At 35.3% G+C, this 24,555-nt stretch overlaps 1 protein-coding gene across 1 annotated transcript in view; it reads left to right on the top strand.

Annotated features, from left to right (window-relative positions):
• Window positions 1-24,555, top strand: part of PDE3A (phosphodiesterase 3A) — a gene marked incomplete at its 5' end in the record, with an annotated part of 271,313 nt that overhangs the window by 156,614 nt on the left and 90,144 nt on the right. Inside the window, one exon of the mRNA XM_080661415.1 lies at window positions 10,957-11,007. Within this exon, the coding sequence (XP_080517541.1) occupies window positions 10,957-11,007 (51 nt within the window). The remainder of the gene's footprint in view (window positions 1-10,956; window positions 11,008-24,555) is intronic.

Genomic DNA, 24,555 nt, shown 5'->3' with positions numbered 1-24,555 from the left:
TCTATGAAAATTCAATTTAACCATGCAATCGGAAACATTGAAATGGAATCATAAAATATTTAGTATAGCGTGTGTTGCTTTTATGTCCAACAGATGGCGCTGTTTTTCAAAAACTTGTTTTTACCTGTCACAGGTGTGACATCTATATAATAGTAGGAATAAGGTACATAAAAACGCGCACGTATTCAAATGCAACGTTGTGTCAACAGTTCAAAGCAATCGGTGAAGAACTTTCGGAGATTTAAGATTTTGAACAAATGAACATTTACATTTTTATTTATATAGATAAGTAAAATAATATGGTTTTTGTCTCTTTTCATGTTACTCATTTCACCGAGCGTAATGCCCCCAAGATCCATCCATGTTGTTGAAAATGGCAATATTTCATCTATTTTATGGCTGAGTAATTAGTTTATTATATACTAGAGGCCCAGTGCACAACATCTGTGCACTCGGTGGGGTCCCTCAGCCCGGCCTGCACCCTCTTGCAGTCCAGGAGCCCTCAGGGGATGTCTGACTGGTGGACATCCATAGCGCTGCTGCATAAGTGGGATAGGCTCCTGCCACCACCACTGTGCTCGCCAGCTGTGAGCCCGGCTTCTGGCTAAGCAGTGCTCCTCCTGTGGGAGCACACTGACCACCAGGGGGGCAGTTTCTGCATTGAGCGTCATAGCAACCAGTAGTTCCGCTGTTCAGTCAATTTGCATATTAGCCTTTTATTATATAGGATCATATAATTATCCATTTTTATTGTGGTTATTTTAGAAACATTTACATGGATTTTGTGGGTGGCTTCTTTCTTTCTTTCTTTCTTTCTTTTTTTTTTTTTTTTTTTTTTTTTGTAGTTTAGTTTGTTTGCTTATTTTTCAGACCTATCAATTGCTTTGGAATTTGGTTTTGTTTCCAATAGAGGACACACCTGAATATGCAGGTCTTTTCCATGTTGAACAGACTCTCACATTGCTTTCCCCTCAGATTATCTTTTCAAACATTTGTTATTTCTGACTTTGTCTTTTGCTACTTTTTATGCCTCAGGAAGATTTCTCATTTTTGCATGCCTCTCTTTACCAGGGTTACCTAGTAATGTTAAAATTTGGATTTTCCAATTGTTATGCAGAAAATAAATCTGAATATGGCTCCATAGACTCAGTAGACTTTATGGTCATGTACATGTGTTACATGTTACTTGGAATGATGATGCATGGTTTTGTTTTACTTATAAATTTGATAAGAGTTTGTAAATTGTGTGTTGGCATGGTCAAAGAATGGGATTCTTCCATTCTAACTTAATAAAAAGTTACCAAAGATATCATGTGAATTATACTTTTCTTAAAGAATTAGAATTCAACAATACTAGAGGATAGTATGTAATTATTAACAGGGATAGAAATAATAGCTAACACTTAATGAGGCATTACTAGGTACTAGACTAAGCTTTCTTTATATAATGACTCATTTAATTCAGCCAAAATCCATTATTGTCTAAATCCTGGAGATATGGAAGCTAAAGCAAAGAGAAACTAAGTTAATTGTTCAAGGTTGTATATCTAGTAAGACTGAAAATCTTGTCAAAGGTGGAATTTGAACCAGTCAATCTGATCTCTAGAGCCCACAAGTTTAACCACTATGCTACACTTTATTAATGACTCAGAAAGTTCTTCAGGATCCTGTGGTGCCTCTGGGCTGGCAAGCTCAACATTGTTATGTTTACATAGAGCACAGAGCTAGATATATAGTGGGTACCCAATAAATATTTGTTAAAATAATGTATGTATGAATGTTGAGCAGGTGAATGCAAGAATGAATAATGAGTATTATGAGATGTGCTAATAGAGAATTTAGCATAACTATACATCTGACATAATATTCTATATATTTTGAGCTTATTGCATAACCAACATTTCAAAAGATTATTAATTTTTTGTATTTACATAGGATTTTTAGGAAAATTAACATTTTATTTTATTCCAAAGTGTTTTTTTTAAAAGAGGTGGAGACTAGAGAGTGACATGAATTTTTGAGAAATAAATCCATCGTGTTAACTACCATGAGTTCCATGAACACAAACCAAATCTCATGTCTTTTTCTTTTTCCTTACCAATCTACTTATGTGATATTTGATTAGAACTCAATAATTATTTATTGTTAAAAGTAGTACAGTAGGGGAAAAAATATATGATTTGCAGCCAGCTGACCTAATTTTTAATTCAGTTTATTGGGGTGACATTGGTTAATAAAACCATACAGGTTGCAAGTGTACAACTCTATAACACAACATCTGCATACTGTTTTGTGTGCTCACCACCCAAAGTCAAGTTGCTTTCTGCCACCATTTATTCCCCCTTTACCCTCTTCTACCTCCCCTAACCCCCTTTCCCTCTGGCAATCACTGTACTGTTGAATGTGTCTGTTTTGTTTTTATTTATTTATTTATTTATTTTTGGTGTTTTGGAGTTGTTGTTTTTTTGCTTAATCCCTTCACCTTTTTTACTCAGCCCCCCAACTCCCTCTCTCCTCTGACAGCTGTCAGTCTGTTCTCTGTATCTATGAGTCTGTTTCTATTTTGTTCATCAGTTTATTTATTTAATTCCACATATGAGTGAAATCATATGAAACTTGTCTTTCTCTGACTGGCTTATTTCACTTAGCATAATCCATGTTTAACTACTGGCTTGTTATGTTACAATTTCACCTCTTTTAATTTATTTTCATATCCATAAAATCAGGATCATGTCTCTCTATCTTTTCTGTAATGATGAAAGAAAATAATGGATAAGAAAAGCATTTAGAAAACTGTACAAAAAATGTTTCTAAAAATGTGTTCCATGGAAAACCATTCATCTCTTTTGAAACAAAGTGTTTTATGATCAAGTGCTTTTGGAAATATTTGGTTGAATTAAGTTCCTTAGCTTTAGGACTCCCCCAAATGTCAGCAATGCTAATATGTGGGACTCTCCAAGGAGTAATTATAGTATGCAGAGTTTCACAAGCTTATTCGACTCTATTACCATTTCTCTATAAAGTATCTCACAGTGTTTCGACACAAGACTAATGTGATTGCATTATCAGTAGTACCAATAAAAGTACAAAAATTCTATGTAATCAAGATAGTCAAGATATTTTAAGTAAAAATAATGGAAGCTTTGTAGCATCAGCAGCCACATAGAGGTTTAGGGTAATGATTGTAATTATGATAACAGGAACAGAAATAGAATTATGGAAACATTCTAAACCGGAATGTGGGAACATCATTATCTGAAATAGAAGCAGAACTTGCACTAGTCAGGCTGGGCTTTCAAACACCTGCGTATTTGGATTTCTCTCTTATTTGAAGTTTTCTCATTCCCTAATATTTATCAAATTTTTTACTGGCTGCTGGGTTGGAACCCTAAGCGTCAGTATCAGGGATTTATTCTCTGCCTAGTGCAGTGGTCGGCAAACTGCGGCTCGCGAGCCACATGCGGCTCTTTGGCCCCTTGAGTTTTTAGCAAAGGCCAGCTTAGGAGTACCCTAATTAAGTTAATAACAATGTACCTACCTATATAGTTTAGTTTAAAAAATTTGGCTCTCAAAAGAAATTTCAATTTTTTGTACTGTTGATGCTTGGCTCTGTTGACTAATGAGTTTGCCGACCACTGGCCTAGGGGATGGAAAGGAAAACATACCCTTTGATTTCAGTGTTTTAGTGCTTTACTGTTTTCAGGCTCTCAGTGCTTGCTAAGGAGAGTCAGTTCTGAAGAATTCTTTTTTTCCTGCCAATGTGTCTGAAGATTCAAGATGAGGATAATGGGAGAAAGCTACATTTTTCTGAGAATGATAAAAAGATATTTGTATTCTGGGAAAGATTATTAAGGCATTAAAGGCTGGGATCAGTTAGCTGAAAGACTGACTTCCTTGCCCCATCCCAAAAGGAAAGGGCAGAGGAGGTGATGGCTGCCAAAAAAACAAAAACACCAAAAAAAACAAAACAACAACAACAAAAAGCTTTGTAATACCCTCGGAGATCGATGATGAATATTTCTGTGGCTTTTCATGGTATTCTGTGTAATGTAACAATGTCCTATTTCCTTATGAAATTTATAGTAACATCCCCATCACTTGATGCCCTGTAGAGTGGGATGGATTTGGGGTTTGGGGTGATGTGATGAAGTGACAGTGGTGAAGGTGGGCTGTGGCTAAGAACTGAGGCTGCTGATAATCTGGTTTCCCCAAAGGAAGCTGATGGAGTCTCCCAGTTTATAAATTTCCTTATAAAGGAGGTTCAGTCTTTTTCAGTGCCATTTGTATTAGGCCTTACTGGGCGCCAAAGGCCGTGTAGAACCCAGGAGGGTCGGTTGACAATGTGTGGGAGCCTCAGGGATTCTGTTAACACCTTTGGCCTGAGGCCTAAGCATAACGCAGACTTCCAGTGTTGATTTTGTGCAGAGTGCAATGCAGTTTGGGCTTCTTGCCCCATGGATAACAAGAGGAAAAAAGGAAAAATACACCAAGGATTCAGAGCTATTCTGTTGCAAGGACTAGATGGGCATTAAGCTGGTCCAAACTGTCAATCACCGATCTTCCCAGGCCAGGGCACTGCCATTCAGTAAGCCCCGTGGGCAGGGAAGTGAGCAGTCCAAACCCATCTTTCCACATGGAATTCTGGAGAGAGAAAACATACATAGTAAACACATTAGAAAAAAAAAAAAAAGAGTATGCCAAGGGAAGAATCCAAAGGGAGCCTGCCAGGGGCAAAGGAGCTGTAATTTGCTTATCAAATTCAAAGTTCCACGCATAGCATAGTAAGTGGTGTTAAAAGCGAGCCTCTGCTCTGATGCATTTTATGACTTTGAAAACAAAACACATGTAAAGGGCCAGAAAAAGTGTGCTGTGAACTATGACTAATATAAGGAGTGCGGTCCATGCTCCACAAATTCCTGTTGTGTTGAATGAAATTGAGCAAGAGTTTGAAGAAGGGAGAATCCCTGGTCCATTAGTTTATCTCTAGAAAGTGTACTTTGTAATTTTTAATTAGTGGAGCTAATGATTCACTCTTGGACAATTTTATACCAGTGAAAGGGAATAAATACAAAATATTTAATAATGTACCTATGGCTAAAAAGACCCAACCCTTTTTAAAATTTTGGCTTAAAAATAGTACCATTCCTACTCCCATTGCACGATCTTTGCATCTTCTGTTTGCTCAGCCTGGCCTATCTGTTCTCCAGATATCTGTGTGTCTGGCACTCTCACTTTATACAATATCCTGCTAAAATACCACTCTTTCAGAAAGGACTACCCTGATATCCTATATAATAAAAGGCTAATATGCAAATCGACCGAACAGCAGAATGACTGGTCACTATGATGCGCACTGACCACCAAGGTGCAAACGTTCAGCAGGAGCTGCCCCCTGGTGGTCAGTGCACTCCCACAGGGGGAGCGCTGCTCAGCCAGAAGCCGAGCTCAGGGCTGGCGAGCACAGTGGTGGTGGCTGGAGCCTCTCCCGCCTCCATGGCAGCACTAAGGATGTCCGACTGCTGGCTTAGGCCTGCTCCCCAAGACGTCAGTCAGACATCCCCCGAGGGCTCCTGGACTGCGAGAGGGCACAGGCCCAGCTGAGGAACACCCCCTCCCACCCCCCCCCCCCCCCCACACCGAGTACATGAATTTCATGCAGCGGGACTCTAGTACTTATGTAAATTAGTTCTGTTCCTAGCCCTTACCCGCCATTACCCTACTTCAAGCTTCTTTACAGTTTTATCATCACCTGGTACATTATATGTTTGTTTCTTTATGTTTGATCTCCCTTCACTGGAATTATAAGAGCCAGCAGAACAGAGATGGCTCTTAGTTTGTTCACTGATATGCGTAGGTTGTGCCTAGAACAGTTTCTTGAACATAGTAGTCATACAATAAATGTTTATTTAGTGATTATAGGATGAAATAAAAAGAGGGGGTTGTGTGAGAAATTTTATATCTTTATATGTATTTTTATACATTTTCAAAAAGGTGTTTTAGTAATTTTCCACAAGTGAAATAGGAGAATCGTTTTCCTGAGAATAATGGGAGAACAAGAGTGGTGACTGTCACTCTACATCATTACCTCTTTTCATATCTGAAACCGTTTGCTTTAAGTGCATGCAAAGAATAATTTTTTGCTAGTCATAGTTCTCTTGCAGCTTTCATCTCTTTGATAATTGCAAGGGTAAATTTTTTCTTCCAAGATGCCCCTAAAGAGGCATTTTTTAATAATATATACAAACAACAACAACAAAAAAACAATAGGAGAAAATAGCAGAGGGAAAACTGTATAAACAAGGAAGGAAAATATTTTACCTACAGAAACATACTTTCAATTATCTTCGTTTCTCATGCTATTATTAAAAATATCTCTGCTTGGATGGAACCGTTTTGTTTCCATGCTGCCTTCTCCTTTGCTTCTCTTGTGAACTTTTTAAATTTTGCGTCTGGCAGCAGTTTTGTTTTCCTTGGCACTCAGTACTGTGTAACATACTGTTAGCCAAAGGCTGTGATGTAGAAATTTATTATTAAAAATAAAAGTGAGGGAGAGAAGAATTTATTCCATAAGGATAAAAATGACAGTGTCAAGGAAGTTAGGATTTTCAAAATGCTTTATATAACAGATTATATTTCTCTTCAAGGAAGTATACTTGTTTCCTATGAATAATTATAAGGGTCTTCCTTTTGCCTATCCTGAGATTAATGGGGGATGAGGAAGGGAGGAAAGATAGTGGGTTCTGGTTTGTTGGTTTTTGTTTTTTGTGTTTTTTTTTTTTTTTTTTTCAGAGAATTTCTTCCTCAGATGGAAAGATTTTTGTTTGCCATATATAGGCATAACCTTGGTGACCTATATACCCCAAACCTTCTGGTAAGATGCTTATTAAAATGTCGTTACCCAGAGGAGTAATCATAGTTAAATAGCTATGAGAGTATCTTTTATAGATGGTGAGAGACAAACATTTTTTTCTCTTCCTGAATTAAGCAGCCATATACTTTTTATCAACCAGAATATATTTCAGTTTTCTCTTTTTTAATAATTTTTCTAGTCTCAGTGTCAGTACCCTCCCCTGTTTTTACATTTCTAACACCTTTCTATAACTAATCTTAAAATCATAACTATTCCTCCTCCAAAAACAGTATCGTGTCATGTTAATAAACTTGGTCTCTTTTCCCAGAATTGTCTAGATATCATGCTGCTACTCGTTGATCTTGAGAGCTTAGCCCAGATGAATTCAATTGCAAAAAGAAAATAATAATTCCACAATTTCAACTTCTGTTCCTCATTGTCCATGACCCATTTATGTCTTTTATCTAATCCCATGATAATGTCAGATGACTACTTTGGTCATCTGCAATTTAATACTAATCCTACCTGCTTGATTCACAGGATGTTTTGACTTTCTCATTGATATAACATCAACATCAGTTTGCCCTTAATTCTGAAATTCATTGACTGCATTGTGCAAGCTCTCCTCTTTACTGTTTATTATAACTGACCAATTATTTTCGTTTGTCTTAATCATTAGTCAAGGGAGTGGGGAGAGAGAAGCATCTCTGTACTTCCTAAAACACTAGCCCTGTGGTTCTGCTTTAACAGAAATATGTACCAGTTGCCAAATGCTTCATTTTAATTTAAATAGTCTATCATATTAAATAAGTCAGGCAGTTTAACCACACTATGAGGGTTTTCTTTTATGGTACAGCTTTTGTTTGCATTTATTTTTTTTTATTGTAGCAAAATATACATAACAGAGAATTACCATCTTAAGCATTTTCTTTTTTTTTAAATATATTTTATTGATTTTTTTTTTTTACAGAGAGGAAGGGAGAGGGATAGAGAGTTAGAAACATCGATGAGAGAGAAACATCGATCAGCTGCCTCCTGCACACCCCCTACTGGGGATGTGCCCGCAACCAAGGTACATGCCCTTGACCGGAATCCAACCTGGGACCCTTCAGTCCGCAAGCCAGCACTCTATCCACTGAGCCAAACTGGTTAGGGCTTAAGAATTTTCTTCATTTAATCAAAAGTATATATATTTACATTTAATATTATTTTGTATTCGTTTGTATTTTTTTAAGGAATACTGAAAGCATTCTGCCTATTTTAGTCTTTGGTCCATGCTCTGAGAACAGTGTTCTTATGACAGCAAAATAAATTCCATATGCAAATAGGATAAATATTCACATGCTATCATGTGCTAATATGAAGCGAATCCTCACTTCCCCACTCTCCACCCAGCATCCCATCTGTGCCAGGTATGGAGAGGTATGAGGACCCTGACATCCTATCCAGCCCACTGCACCACCTCTTTCTTTGCATTTAAAAAACATATTACAGAAAAAAAATATAACAAACCACATACACCAACTGAAATAATTAATGCTGATTTTAATTCAAAATAAAGTTTAACTGTTAAAGCTCTTGTGTGATTTCCACAAGTGCAAAGGGAAAAATACCCTATTGATTTCTGTTGAATAAGAACATTCTAGTATCTCATTTATCATTTCAGAGTTCATTCCTTTTTAGATTATATTTTACTTAGCATACATATTTTTATATCTTTGCATTACTTTGAAGAAAGTAGTAATAGTATACATTTAAAAATATTACCATATGCTTGGTCAACTCAGGTCATTAAAATATCTATAATAATAAAAGCATAATATGCTAATTAGACCTGACATCCTTCCAGACAACCTTTCGGATGAAGCCGGAGCTGCAAGGGAAGCCCGGGTCCCAGGTGCCTGCTGGTGGCCGGAGGGAAGCCTGGGTCCCAGAGGGAAGCCCAGGTCCCAGGTGCCAGAGGGAAGCTGTTGCCAGCAGCCAGGGGAAGGAAGGCCTACTCTTGCACGAATTTCATGCATTGGGCCTCTAGTAATATAATAATGATACTAAAATATCTATATGTATAAAAGGCTAAGTGACCATCCGACCATCCAACCCGCTGGTAGGTATGACGCACAATGACCACCAGGGGGCAGATGCTCAACACAGGAGCTGCTGAGCTGCGGCGACTTGACAACAGCGGTTCTCGGGTGACGCACCCCGAACCAGAGAGGAAGGAGCTCAATTCCTCGCAGGACCCCATCATTTCGCCAGGCTGAGGGTCCCCACCTGCTGGAGGGACCCCGCTCACTCTGCAGATGCCCTTTGAGCCATGGCATCGCCCCAGGTGCGGCCGGCCAGGGAGGGACCACAGGAGGTTGGCTCCGGGGCATGTCCAACCCATCTTGCCAAGTCCCACCCCACCAGCCACCTTCTTATTAATTTGCTTACAATGTGCACAAATCCATGCAGCCCGGGGGAAGGAAGACCTACTCTCTTGCACGAATTTTGTGCATCAGGCCTCTAGTAATAGAATATAATTCCTTTACCCTAATCTCTCCCATTTGTCTCTTGTATAATTCTGGGAAAATAATTATCTCTGATAGATAAATTTTGGCCAATTTTACTGGTTTATGCTTCAAAGGTAAAAGTCAGATTTAGAGAGTAAATTTTAGGAGGTTTATTTTATAAGTCCTGGTTTGTTAATTAACAAATTTATCTTGTAGTAAATGATGGTGCAAATGAGTCTATATTTATATGGAATTTTTTCACTTCCAGTAAAATTACATTTTTAGCATGAGTCTACTGACTATTGATATTTATCCTGTAAATTGTCACTATCTGTAAATTTCCCCAGTTATCTACTAGGATTATGTTTATTTGAATTTTTAATATACTGAACTCTTAATATACTGAAATACATTATTCATTTACTGCAGATCTTTCATCAATGTGGCATTTGTGATAACATTTAAAGATTTTAATATAGTGGATCTATTGATCCTGTGTTTTTTTAAATAAATTAGAAAATCTTTCTACATTCTAAGGTAGTATATGCCTGGATTTTATTCTATTTTATACTGATGGTTTCATCTTTTTAAAATTTAAATATTTTTATCTGTCTATAATTTATATTTGTTTATATTTTATAAGGTTCAGTCCAAATAATATATTATTATTCTTTCATTTGTTGAATAATAACTCATCAAATACCCATTGATTTTTTAGTTTTCTTTTTCACATTTTTTGCTTGAGTTCATTTCAAAAATAAGGAGATGAATATATCTCATTCATTTATATTCTGAGTCTTAAATCATTATCCCATAATTCAGGTAAATATTATAATATATTTTAATGATCACTATGATATTTTTATATTTTCTAATATTTTTCTGATTCCCATAAGTTTTTTCTCTCAGATAAAATTAGGTTGTTGTGTGTTTGTTTGTTTTTAATTTTCTTGAAAAGTACAATTAGCTTTTGGTTGAAATTGAGTTAAACCTGTAAATTTTTTTAGGTAGAACTGAACACTTGAAATTTTTATAGAATTCAGACTTCTTCACCATTTTTTTATAAATGCTTAGCAAACATTTTTTAATAATGTTCTAAGGTATATTATTTTTTGTTGCTTTGTGAATAGTTCCTTTGTCATTACATCTACTGAAGTCATGCTGTTATATGGGGTAATAATGTATATAAATATGATGTATAGTCTACCTTATTAGTGAGCTAGATTATTAGTGGCAGGAGTATTCATGGGTAGTGAGTGTACTGGACTCTAGCATGATTTCATGCACCGGGCCTCTAGTATGTAAATAAAGCTTAACATGGTTTAATGTCTATTCAGGGTGTTCCTTACAATGAGCTGTAAAGCTATGCATTAGCACACTCTTTTTGTCACACAGTGATATTAAAATATCTTCAAAACTACTAGCAGTTGAAATACTACCTATTAAACCAGAAGTTTATTACTTCATGTATGTTCATTTATTCATGATGACTATTTAATACATTACTATTAAAACATACATTTCAAAAGCCTATTCTTTAAAGAAACAGTAAAAATATTTGCCATGTAAAATAAGTATCATTTAATTTACTGTAATTATTATATTATCTTACAGCTCATGGGGCATTCAGAATGGGACCACAAACGAGGGCCAAGAGGATCACAGGTAGGGTATTTTCTTTTTCTGTTTCTTTTTTGCATTTTATTTCTTAACACTTTGAGCCATGAGATTTCTAAAAGTCAAAAAAAATAATAAGAAGTAGAAAGAGGAAGAGGCAAAATAATCATGCCATTTGTTTTTGCTTAAGTTAGCTATAATTAAAGTCTGGTTTCAAATCCCAAAAGCAGAGGCCAGTGTATTCCTCCTCAGAGCTTTCTGGTATCCCAGATTGGCTATGTTTTTATGAATGCAGATTTTATACGCATCTTGTCTCTGCCAAACACATTTTGATCAGCAACTCACTCTCTTGATTTTATTCACTTCCTTTGATAATTTTTCTATGTATTTCTTCTTTTCTCTATCTTCCTGTGTTTGTTTAAATATTTTGAAATATAATCAGACTAAACCCTGAACTAATTACAGATTTTGTCTGTAAATTAACTGTCTTCGTCGTAGGGAAATAGAAAGATGAAAGGACCTATTATTTTGAAAAGAAACAAATTCTAAACCTTTCTATATTACCAGACTGTTTTCATTGTCTTACTTGATGTCTTAGGCAAGGAGAAAAGCTTCCATGACGCATTTATGCTTTTTAATGACCTAATTAGACAATGTGGATTTGTTTTTCTTCCATAATTACTTTGCCTGACAGAATAAAGGCTGAGTTTTTAGCTTCAGAAAATTCTCTCTCCTCCCAGGATATTTTGTGAAGAAATATAAAAATTATTTATTTCACAGCAGCCTGTGTTTATCTGATAATAAACATGCCAAATGAAAATGAAGTAGGTGGGTCATGTTTACCTCTGCTGCTCACATTTTGCACTTGCCACTAAGAAATATGGTTAAGAGAGAGTTGAATGGGCGATACTGTCTATGAAAGTTCATTGTGGAATGTGAGATTCTCCCAGGTGTTTGACAGCACTGACGTGGACCTGTGCAGTGATTAAGTTTGCATGGTTAACTATTTAATTTAGGTTCCTGGGAAAATAAAACCAAGTCAGCCCATTGTTTCCAGTTGTTATTATAATAGCTGTGGTTTTATTTTTGTTCATTATCAATTTGACTAGTAAATCCAGTTACATTAGGATTACCCAGAAGAATGTATGCCTTGCTTTTCCTACCTCTCACTTCTCCTTCTCCATTTTCTCTGGCAGCAACTCTCCCTCTGTCCATATCAGTAATACTAGAGGCCCAATGCACGAATTCATGCACCACTGGGGTCCCTCAAACTGGCTTGCAGAATTGAGCCAAAACCGGCTCTCTGACATCCCCCGAGGGGTCCTGGATTGCAAGAGGGTGCAGGCCAGGCCCAGGGACCCCACCGGTGCATGAATGGGGCTGGGGAGAGACGCAGGAGGTTGGCCAGCTGGGGAGGGACCGCGGGAGGGCTCCAGGGCGTATCTGGACTGTCTCACTCAATTCTGATTGGCCAGACCTCAGCAGCAAGCTAACCTACCAGTTAGAGCATATACCCCCTGGTGGTCAGTGCACATCATGGTTACTGGTCGACTGTCTGCCCCCTGGTGATCAATGCATGTCAAAGCTACTGGTTGACTGGTCAACTGCCCCCTGGTGGTCAGTGCACATCATAGTGAGTGGTTGAGCAGCCTTAACATATTAGCATATCACTTTTTGGTTGAACAGATGACTGGATGACTGGACACTTAGCATATTAGGCTTTTATTATATAGGATTTTAAATCAGAATTTACTGCAAAGTCGTTAATGAAATGATGAAATTAATGTATGTTAAAAACTTTGTGATTCTAAAGCAATAAAAAGTAAAGATGAGCATAAGTAAGAAATGCTACCATGGTTTCTGGTTAATGCCATCAAAGACATGTTGATATTCAAACATGCCACGTTACTTGCTTATGACATGTCCCTTCAAAGTAATGCAATGTTAAACATGTTTAATATTTACTCTTATTATGACCTATTTGACTATAAGTTATCTTCAGGTTTGGCTTGTCAATATAAATTGAAAAAATTGTTATAAAAGTACAACGCTGTGTTAACATTATACATAAAAACCCCAGAATGAAAGTTTTTAAAAATTCAGTGTATTGCACATAGCTATAAAACTTCAGAATTCTACATACACTCACAAAATGTGTTCATAAATAACATTCATTATATTTGAAAGGTTGAAATGTTTCAAAACAGCAAAAGCACTTAGAACATTCTTGCATGAATTACCATTATCAGCATCAAGGTCTTTCTTAGACTTCTCAACTAGCTAAATAACTATTCCAAATGTAGTACACCTTTGCCTCACTTTACTTCAACTCAGAAAAAAAAAATTATCAAGGAAAAAGCAAAACATTCACCAAAAAATAAAAACAATAATAGCTACAACAAAAAATTGGGGGGGGGGGAGGGGATTTCAGATAAATAAATTAAGCATTGAGTAATAACTTCTTATCTCATTGTAATTTTCATGAGGGGAAAAATACGTTGATGTATGTTTTATTTGATTGGTTTTTTAATCTTGCTATATTTCCTTGGACCATAAGTCTAATCTAAAGCCTTTCAGTAATTCCAAAGGAATTTCAGACAGACTGGACTTGAACATGGATCTCTTAATATTTTATTAATACCCCAAGGCCTTGCTCAAATTCCATCTCAGTTTAGTTTCAATGAAGACAGATTTTAAACACTGACTATGTGTAGAGCACTACTGTAGAGGTGCTCTCATCTTTGAAGAAAATCTGAATGACAAGGTTACTGCTTTCTAGAAGCTCACAAGTTATGCTTATAAACAGAGCAATACTTAAACATGGTTGTTTGTATGGGAGATAATACAATAATTAATAAATAATATGGCAAGAATAAACTTTTTTTGCAGACTCACAACTGTAAACCTCCTTTTGCACCACCCTGTATATAATTTGCATGTAATTCAGATTAGCAGATGTGATATTAAATATATAAGCAAACTGTGATAGAGACATGATGTCCAATCACCAAGAAATACCTAGTAGAAAGCAGACAACTGTTACAGATGTGAGGGGTTGGACTTCAAGGCAAATTTTAACCTATTTTACTTGATTCAAAAAAAACACCAATATGTGCCAGGCATTTTTTGAGCCGTGGAGGAGTCAAAAATGAACTAAACAATGTTGGTTTTCAAAAGCATATAACTTTATCTAAAGTCAGCCTGAGTTCAGAGGATAAAGGAAAAAATAAGTGAGAGCATTAATCATTACCAGGAGAGAATAAGCTTCTCTTGGCTTTCCCTCCACATGCTTACTAAATAAGAGATTTTGTCAGATTTGACCTAATCCTCCTAAATTATATCATATGTGCATTATCACAGAGGATACGAAGGTGTACCTTTCAAATCAAATCTTTCTGATTTTAAAAAAATACATATATTGCTTCAAATAAATTCTAACATTTAATTGCTCATTACTCTTTAGACTCAGCAAGAATTTAAATTCAAATGCATTTACTTACTCTATTCTCAATAATTTTCATGACATAATTTGTCAGCTCACTCACATCTCTCAGACTGATTCTTCTTTTTCTTTTTTAAAAGAATGTTCTTTCAAGTAGTAGATCATCCAAATTAGGGAAGATGCTAAAGGATAAATAAACTTCCAGCAGCATGCAGAACTCCTTCATCTGGCAGCATTCCCAGTAATACCAAATGAAGTCAGGGAAGAAATTCTCAGAAGGCAATTAGTTGGATTTTTTTTCTTTTAAATTCTTGAGGAAAAGTTTTCCAGTGGGAAGTTGAGAGAGGCACTAGAAAATTTCTCTCCTTTGAAAAGCTAAAAGTGCTGGGATTGGGGTTTGGGGAGGTTCCACAGAGCCAATAATTTACTTGTAACTTAGTTGAGGGTCTTTGTGAGGAAAAATTACTTCAAAGTGTGAATTTGTAAACTTCCTAACATTTTTTTAAAAATATTTTATTGATTTTTTACAGAGAGGAAGGGAGAGGGATAGAGAGTTAGAAACATCCATGAGAGAGAAACATCTATCAGCTGCCTCCTGCACACCTCCAACTGGGGATGTGCCCGCAACCAAGGTACATGCCCTTGACCAGAATCAAACCTGGGACCCTTCAGTCCGCAGGCTGGCAGTCTATTCATTGAGCCAAACTGGTTAGGGCTAAACTTCCTAACATTTTAATGTACTAGGAACCAGCTGGCTCTTATTTATCCATAGTTAGAGACTAGTGGATTCTTTAGTCATTTAGTATATTATTGATGACTTACTGACTACCAGCCAGGCCTTATCAACTAGACTTAAGGCTTCTTATTGAAGAAACAACTTTTTCATTGAATTATTGCATGCACAATAGAAGATAGCTGAACATTCTGGTGGGGAAAATGTTATTAGATACATTAGGCTGTCAGTATGCTTAAAAAACATGGCTTTCATTGTCTACCATGTATTACTAGAGTCTCCAAATAAAACTAGAAATAGAAGCACCTACCTAGATAAGTTAGCTTTTGCAGCACTATTTTTAATCTCAAGGATGAATTTCAATGGGAAGTTATTATACTTCAGTAGCCTTTCTCCTTGGGTATTCAAGAGAATGAGTCTGTTGATAACTAGCTCCTAAAGTTGATGAACCTAAGGATTTGCCTCTTAGTAGTCTAATTTGGTGACAGATCAGTTCTTTTCTGGGTTAAATAATTTGTTTCTGATAAGAAAATGTGAAGAGGAATTTAAATGCCTTCCACACTTACCTAGAATAACACCATATACATTTAACAAAGTTAACTCCATTTAATACATTTAGAAATACAACCATCCAGATTTCCCAGAAATGTATTCCAAGGATTAATGTGAGTGGAATGGGAGTCCATCATTACATTTCCCAAATGCCTAATAATTCATGCCCTAGATGCAGCTTTTTCCACAAACATAGTGTTTTCACTTGCACTTCCTTCTCCTTTTTCACTTTTCATATATTAACCTAACAATTGTTACCACTAGTTTAGAAATTGTTGCAATAATAATTTCATTTTATGGTGACTCTCCAAGGAAAGTTTGTTTTTCTTTTTTCTTTTGGTTGTTGCATTGTGAAATGTGGTTGAATTTTGTTTGTATGGGCAGGGATCACACACCAAATATATATCTGGGTTCTACACATCTCAGGAGAGGCCTTATAATCTCATACAATAGTGGCAGGAAAGGAAGGACCTGGTAGTTTAAAACTTATTGAAAGACCATCTTGTCTTGGGGACTATGGGCATCATTCACATGATATGTGCTCTTCCTGGTGTTTGTTTTTGTTAAAACCCAACCTTCTACTATATTATATGAAGTAAATAAAAAAAAAATCCATACCCATCTTGTTCATTCAATTCTCCTCTAGGTATTTTTAATTTAACCCATTAAGCAGATCTACACTGTTGGACAATCTTATTTACTATCCACCCCTCATTCTCTGAAATTGTTTTTAACCTAGTTGTAGTTTAGTGTTATGTATTTAATTTGCATTGACATGCAAACTTTACATGACACAGTCTTGGAAAACTTATCCTGGGAAGAATATTTTTTAAAATGTCCACAGCATCCACAATGTCAAGAGATGCAGGGCCATTTCTCTTTGCCTTTGTCCTCAGAGATGAGAAAATGGTATTTCTCGTTAACAACTGAGCCCAGGGGTTTATTACCTTTCAAGCATCCTGGTCTCTCCCCAGTAGATGCCAGCAGCAAACTTCCCATCCTGCAGTTGTGATAAATGAATAATATCTCCAGACATTATCAAGTGTACCGAGGAGAAAAAATTGCTTCTAGTTGAGAACTACTGAGAGTATGCTTACTGTCTTTGCCATGCACATAGGAGATAATAAGTAAATATTTACTGATTAATTTGACACTTCATATGGAAAAATGCTTCTCCAAGCATTTATGCTTTCAAGCTTTCAGGTTCCATCTTTACATCTACCAAGCAGTAATTTTAAAGAGCAAATTATTTCATTGTGAGATAGTTTACTCACAGTACAAACATGTCCTAGAAAACTAGGAGGAAAAAATGCACTCTTTCCACACTTGAAGCATTCAAGTGATTCAGAGGAGCAGCCTAAGAGAGAACGTGGCTCTGCCCAGGCAGTGGTTGCACAGAACACGTGATTCAGCTGAACTGATGGATGACCTTGAATAAGTCACTCTTTATTAAAGGCTCTGGTCCCTCTAAAATGGCATCGAAGAACAGAAATCAAACAATTCCACAGAAATAAAAGCAAGAGTTGCCACTAGCATTTATGCACCCCCTTGCTTATAGATTAGTAAACATGTTTAATATTTACTGAATGACTTTTTCTTGGGGACTGTGGATATCATTTATATGACACATGCACTGCCTATGCTTGCTTTTGCCAAGTCAGAACCTTCTAGTACGTTATATGAAACAAAACGAAGAAGTGAAATAAGCATTCTACTAGGTGTACTGGTTAATAATGGTGGATTTTGTAATCAAAGAAAACACAATAATTTCAAGAGAAACATCAAAAGTGCTTTATTGAAAGTAATGTCCATCGCTAGCTACACATTTCCCCGTCTTTCAGGTAATTTGTGGATACCGTCTCAATAGAACTTTTCTTGTTTTGAGGCAAGCCATTCAGAGACCCAATTTTCCACTCCTTCATACATTTTGAAGTGCTGCTCAGAAAGTGTGTGTGCCATCGATCAGAACAAGTGGTAATCTGAAGGAGCAAGGTCTAGTGAATACAGCAGGTGGGATAATACTTTCCAGGCAAGATCTTTTTAACATGTCTTTAACTGGTTTTGAAGTGTGTGATGTTAAGTTTGTTATCATGAAGCAAAATTACTTTGCTGTGTCTTCTGGAACATTCTGGTCATTTCACGATCAAAGTGTGGTTCAAATTGATTATTTGTTTTCAGTAGCGATCAGTATTAATGGTTTCACCTGGTTTTAGAAGCTCAGAATACACCACACCTTCCTGATCCCACCAAACGCAGAGCATTGTCTTCTTTCTTGGCCTTGCAGTTGATGTTGATGGTTGACCTGGATCAACCCATGATTTTGTGCATTTGGGATTCTCAAAATAAATCCACTTTTCATTGCCAGTCACAATTCCATGCAAAAAAGACTCTTTCATGCCATTGAAGCAACATTTTACTGATGACTTTTCGGTTTTCCATTTGTCTTTCATTCAGTTGATGTGGCACCCATTTTCCTTCCTTTAAAATCTTTCCCATTGCTTGTAAATGATTGGAAATTGTTGGCTGAGCAATGTTTAATCTTTCTGCAATTTTTTTTTTTTTTTTTAGTTTGACATGAATCTTCATCCAATAATGCTTGTAATTGTTGGTCTTCAAACTTTTTCGGTTGACCTGGATGTTCTTTGTTTTTCACATTGAAATCATCACTTTTAAAGCATTTAAACCAGTGTTCACAAGTATCTTGAGATGGAGCATGTTCACCATAAGCTTCCCAGAGTATTCAGCAGCACTTTTCTTCAAAATAAAGTAATGAATTAAAACTTCCTGCAAATGCTCTTTTTTTTTGGCACGAAACTTGACATTTTTAAGTGTAAAAATATCTATGATGTTAACACCTTCAGAAAATTTGACATATGAAGTTTTGAAGCTTGTTGTCAATACAACAAAACAGCATACATATCAAATCGCATATATGTCAACATATGTGTAACTCCATCTATTGAAAAAAATCCGCATCATTAACCAGTACACCTAGTAGATGACCAGTATTTATCTGCAGGAGCAGTAAATAGCTTAAGAAATAGTCATATTTACTAAGTGCACAGAAGCATACTCTGAAAAAAATAAAAATAATAATAATTCTAGCACTGTAAGCCACAAGTTGTTTCTGACCACTTTTGCACTTGCAGCTTTAATTATATTCTTTTTAATATATTTTGATGTAAACATTAAGAAACTTAATTAATGCAAGTATTTTGCATTTAAAGTGTGTTGCATTTAAGTTCCTATAAAGTATAGACATTCTGGAAACTAATCTTGCAGCTCTAAATTTTGCTTTCCACTTGCTAGAATAACAGAAGAAAGATATGCTAACCTGAAACATTCACTTTATCTTTGAATTGCAATATCTGACAAAAGGAAATAATTTTTACTGTGTGCTGGGTGATTTTATGTAGTCTTTGGCATACAGTAAGATCTTGTTGTTCATTAATTATAAAACCACTAGAGGCCCAGTGCACAAAATTTATGCATGGGTAGGGTCCCTAGCAGCTGCCGGCTGCCAGCCGGGGCCTTCCTTTCTTCTGCACCACCCCCTGGTGGTCAGCGCACGTCATAGCGAGCAATGGAACGGCTGGTCGGTCAAACTCCTGAGGAGACACTTTGCATATTAGGCATATATATATATATATATATATATATATATATATATGTACTTTAAAAGGAAAGTTTGGGGGTAGATTTTAAAATTTTTATTCTACTTATAGATAAAACTTATGAAAAAAGATTGTGCTGAATATCATAATTTTAATAAGAGACAAAAATCTAAGACTAGGCTATACTGACTTCAACAACTTATCAGATAGAGTGGTAGGCGAAGGTCAAGTGAGGTGAAGAAGGTCCCATGACAGTTAGAAGGCCAGTTAACTAGAAGGGGTAAATTAAGGTAATGGAAATAGGAAGTGGTTGATCTGTTAAGGTAAATATGGACATCCGTTTTGATATACTAACAAAAAAGCACCAAGATGCAGATTTTTGGTACCTTCTTGGTACAACTCAGAAATCTGGAGGTAGTGAATATATTTATTTAATTTCTTAGTGATATGTCCAGGATATATGTAAAATATGCATTTCTAATATATAACAGTCTTATTTATGATATAGGGATTTTTCTTTACTTTCATTCTACAGGACAGACTAAAAGGTTATTTAATGGCATCCCCCACTTGATTTTATATTATCATCAAAGCTACTGATTTTTTTACAAAGTTTTACATTAGAGAATAAAGATTGCTTATCAGTTCCATTTTCGGCATTAAATGACTGTCCCATTGTGTGTAGAATGTAGCCCTTGTGGGAAAATTAGTAAAGTAACTGGTGCTGATAATTACAAAGCAAAATCCTGGACAACATTAGAGATAAGAGTGAACTGAAATGATCTCAAAAGTCACAAAGATGAAGCTTCTTGTCAGGTTTGATTTTCCAGACCATAAAGGTGTTTCTGTTTTTGCTTTGTTTTGCTTTTGTTTATGTGGTGACCCCTGATGCAGTGACCAATTTCTGGAAAACTCTAAGCGTTACAAGTTAAAGCTCGCTCTTATTGGAAGTCTGCAAGTTATCAGACTTGAATCAAAATCGTTTGCTTACTGAATCCTGTGGCCTCATGGTTAAATGCTTCTGGGTGACAGTTTATACTTGGAACTCTACGACTCTTTCCATTTTAGAATTTTGTAACCATGCACTTTTCAAATCATTTTAACTCCAAGTCCACAGAAAATTGTTTAGACAGTGATATACACTTAAAAGATCAATTTTAAAAGTTTTGGAGGGAAAAAAGATCTCAGAAGGCGATTGTGGATGAGACAAACATGGAGCAGAAATTTCAAAAGTAAACCAACCTGATCACTCAGGAAGATAAAGAAGTGCAAACAGATGTAAAAGCTCTAGTTCTCACAGGATTGGGAGCAGGGGAATGAACAAAAGTTATCTATCAAAGATAATACAGAAGAGACCTCAGGGGGAAAGGATTAGTAAATAGAGAAGATGACTTCATGAAGCAAGATAAAGACAAGACCTTCATGGCCATGTTGAGAAAGTTGGAAACATACATAAAAGCCCTTTGATTCTGAGCATCATGATTTGGCGACGTGTTACGTCGTAAACCCAGTTTTACTCTTCATTACCCCTAGTTATGATTAGGGTGACTCTCTGCCATAACTTGTTGACAATTCTCTCATACTTCAAAAATGTGACCATATGATGCATGGTTATTGTATTTTTTGGTCTTTATGATTTTTGAAAAATATTCTAGTGCACCAAGTACGTTTGTGAAAGCTAATCCCAGGACATTTTGGTTTTCTACTTGATACAGAAATAGAACATGACTTCCACTAAGTTTTGCTAAATAGTATAATTCCAGTAGTCGATTTTATTTTATGCTGAGGGTGGCAACCCAGCACAGAGTGGATTTCTAATAAATATTTGTAAAATTCATGAAAACATGTTAGAATTTATAAATTTGGAGTTTAATTTATTCAAGTAAGTTTTGAAGAACCAGTGTGTCTTGGAGAAGTTTCTGTTAATCAATATAGAAATGTAGAAACCTTCTTGGACTTAGTGAAGTGACTTCTAAAGTATAAATAACACGGGCAAGCTTTTTTGTTTTATTTATGCTATTTCTCGGCATTTGAGCTTTCTATTTTCAAGTATACAGGTAAAGTGAGAGCTCCTCATTTCAATATCTATAATGCCATATTGCAGGGTGAACTCTAAACTGGTATTAGGGTATGAGGCAAACTTTTCATGTTGATATGAATTAAGAAGAAGGTAGAATTTAAACGTATAGTTTCCCATATAAGAACATGTGTTCCTCTCATTCTCAAGGCCACTGTGACTCCTCCCTCCCTCTGGTCCCTTGCTCTCATGACAAGGGTTTTTTAAGCACAGGAGTGATGGTGTCTCACGCAGCACAGGGATCTGAAATTTATATAAGGACTTTAATAGAAACCTATGACACATGATGAGACCAGGCTTTTCACTATTTTTTTGCCATTTATTTGGCTTAAAACCAATGGAACAAACTGAACTTGGCATTGCTATTTCTGTTAAAAAAAAAAAAGAGAAAAATATATAATTTTACCATTTCTTATGTTTGGGTCTTGGCACTGTGGCTTTTGTTTATGGAAAAAGACAGGAGAGGAAAATGCATTATTTTAACTTCACAAGATAAATAATTATACCAAACTGAAATATCCTCAGAAAGCATCTTTTCTTTTTCTTTCTTCTTATTATAATACAGATAGCTACTTACTCAGTGCAAGCTTAAAATAAGAAGGAATAGTAATATCTTCTTTAACATTATATGTTTAAATGCATCACTAAGATTACATTGTATGTACTCCATTAGACTTTAATTTGTTTCTGTGCCTATGCATGAATAAAGGGAAGCTTTCATTTTATCATGGGTATTACTATTTCTTCCTGACAAATCCTTATAGCAAGAATAAAAAAAAAAGCATTTAGATTTACTTTTCAGCAAAACAGCAGGTCACACTTATTGTTAAGCCCTATTATAAGGGCTTTCTGGACATTATAAACTACTTTAAAATGTTAACTATTCTTATCTAGAGGGACTTTCTACCAAATACTAATAAGGAATAATAGAAATATAAGTAATGTATCTGACTTTCAATTGTTTAAAGAACATTTTATTTTTATCATTTTGTGCACTGGTGGTCATGAAAATTTTAATTGGTAGATATAGTATAGGAAGTTTTTTTCTCAGAATGAAAACTGTATTATACATATTATGGCAGAGCTGAACTTGAGATATTATGTTACATTAAATACAAAAATGTTGAAACCTTTCTCTCCGTTTTTGCGTTATAAAATATTTCAAACATGAAGCAAAGTACAGTGAACAGTGTATAAAAACCATATTCTCCCCACTTAAAATTAATAAATATTAACATTACACTATGATTCAAATTTTTTATTAATTGATAGATGATTGCTTGGAAATATTCTTATTAAACTTTTTCATAATGTATACATTTTTCTTATTAGAAATGTGTTTAGTTCAATTTATTTCATGATATTTGACGATGTGGGAATTTTCAAAATATGGAAATATTATTTTATAGAATATGGAAAAGAAGTAGATAATAGAAAAAGATTTTTCAGGGATGCAAGCAAGATGTTTGTTTTTAAAGCAGAGCATATTGATAAATATCTACTCATGTAATATCTACTTTAATACCATTTGCAACAAGCTAGTGTATGACTACTATATTAACAAGTGTGTATCTCGAAATGAATCAACATAAATACATGAGTGTAGTTAGAAGCATACCCTATAATAAAATAAAAATTCTTACTATCAAGATATTAAGAAAAGAATATTAAAAATTTTATTAACATTAAATATTCTATTCCAAAAAGATTAGCTGTGTTAACCAGGTTTAAAATATTTTGAAATCATGTTTTAGGAATGGTCACCAGATCACCTTCTTAAAGTCAGCTTCATGTAAGGAAACTGTAAAAGTGGAAACTAATATTATCATCTATTGCTCCAATGTGACCTAAAAGTGTTATTTTTAATACATATAAATATTTAATGGTTATTTTAAAGCTTAAAAGACTAAGATGTTCTATGTATTTTTATTTTAAAAGTTTATTTGGTCATGTATGTGGGAGTTAAGTTTATAGGTATATTCATCTCTTCTTTCATAACCTTAAAGGGTTTTCATATTTGCATACGTAGAATAGTTTTTACAGATTAGAATCGAATACTAAAACAAGAATTGTAAAATCGATTATGGTTTAACATTTTTGTCGATGACTAATATAGACAAAAAATATACACTTACATTTTAGCATTTAAAAATGGGATATGTAGCTGTCTAAAATAATACTATAAGGATATTGAATGTATTCTCATTTAACTCCAGTTAAAATATTAAACTGATATGATGAAACTTAAAATGAGAAAATAAAGTTTTGCACCGAAATTTTTTATAAAATTCCAGCATGAACAGTATCTGCATATTTGTTTATAAACAAATGAAGAAATAGAAAGTAAGGCTTAAAGATTTGGGTTGATTTCAAGCCCAAAATCATATGGCTTTTCGAACAGTAAACATTGTCTTGGGCTTTATTAGCAGTAGTGTTTACGGTAAACAGCAGAAAGATGAATTCAATAAAATCTCCACTGGCCAGAGGACACCTGAATGGTTGCAGTCCATTCTGAATGTCAGATTTCAAGATGCGTATTGAAAAGCTAATGCACTCATTCAGAAGATAAGCGTGCTTAGAAACAATGTGGGAGGAAAGAAACAATTCTGGGAGGAAAAATAAGTGATGACATCAGAAGTGTTTGGATATAGAAGGAAAGTAAGATCTTTTTCTATACATAGTCCTATAAGATACTATTTTGGACAAATGGATAGAACATAGTACATACAAGTCAGGTTCAGATTTTGATTGCATGTGGGGAAAACATTTCTGGTGATTCAAGCTGATTTAGAAATAAAAATAAAATAAAGCAATGGTTTTCTTGAATATGAAGTTGTTTAAATGATGATTATGTAGGAAAGTCGGTTACAGTAGGAGAGCCTGCTACATGAGAGTGTGTTTCCTGATTGTTGCTGAACAGAGATGAGTAGCCTAAGATACTAAAATCTCAATCTCCTAAATGAGTGTGCCACAGAGAAGAGTCCTGTAATTGTGCTGTTTACTTGATGGAAATTTACAGATATAGGCAAACCATAAGTTTTAAGCTCAGATCTAGACTGTATTCTACACGGAGTAGAATGGTCACTCTTGAAGCAGTTGTTCTCAGGGATTGGCAGTACCCATTCTACATTACCTGAGGAGTTTATCAGAGATTCAAATTGCCAAAAGTTTAAAATGG

Source organism: Plecotus auritus (assembly GCF_963455305.1).
Source record: "Plecotus auritus genome assembly, chromosome: 3".
Lineage (NCBI taxonomy): Eukaryota > Metazoa > Chordata > Mammalia > Chiroptera > Vespertilionidae > Plecotus > Plecotus auritus.
This window is presented reverse-complemented; position numbering and strand designations above follow the sequence as displayed.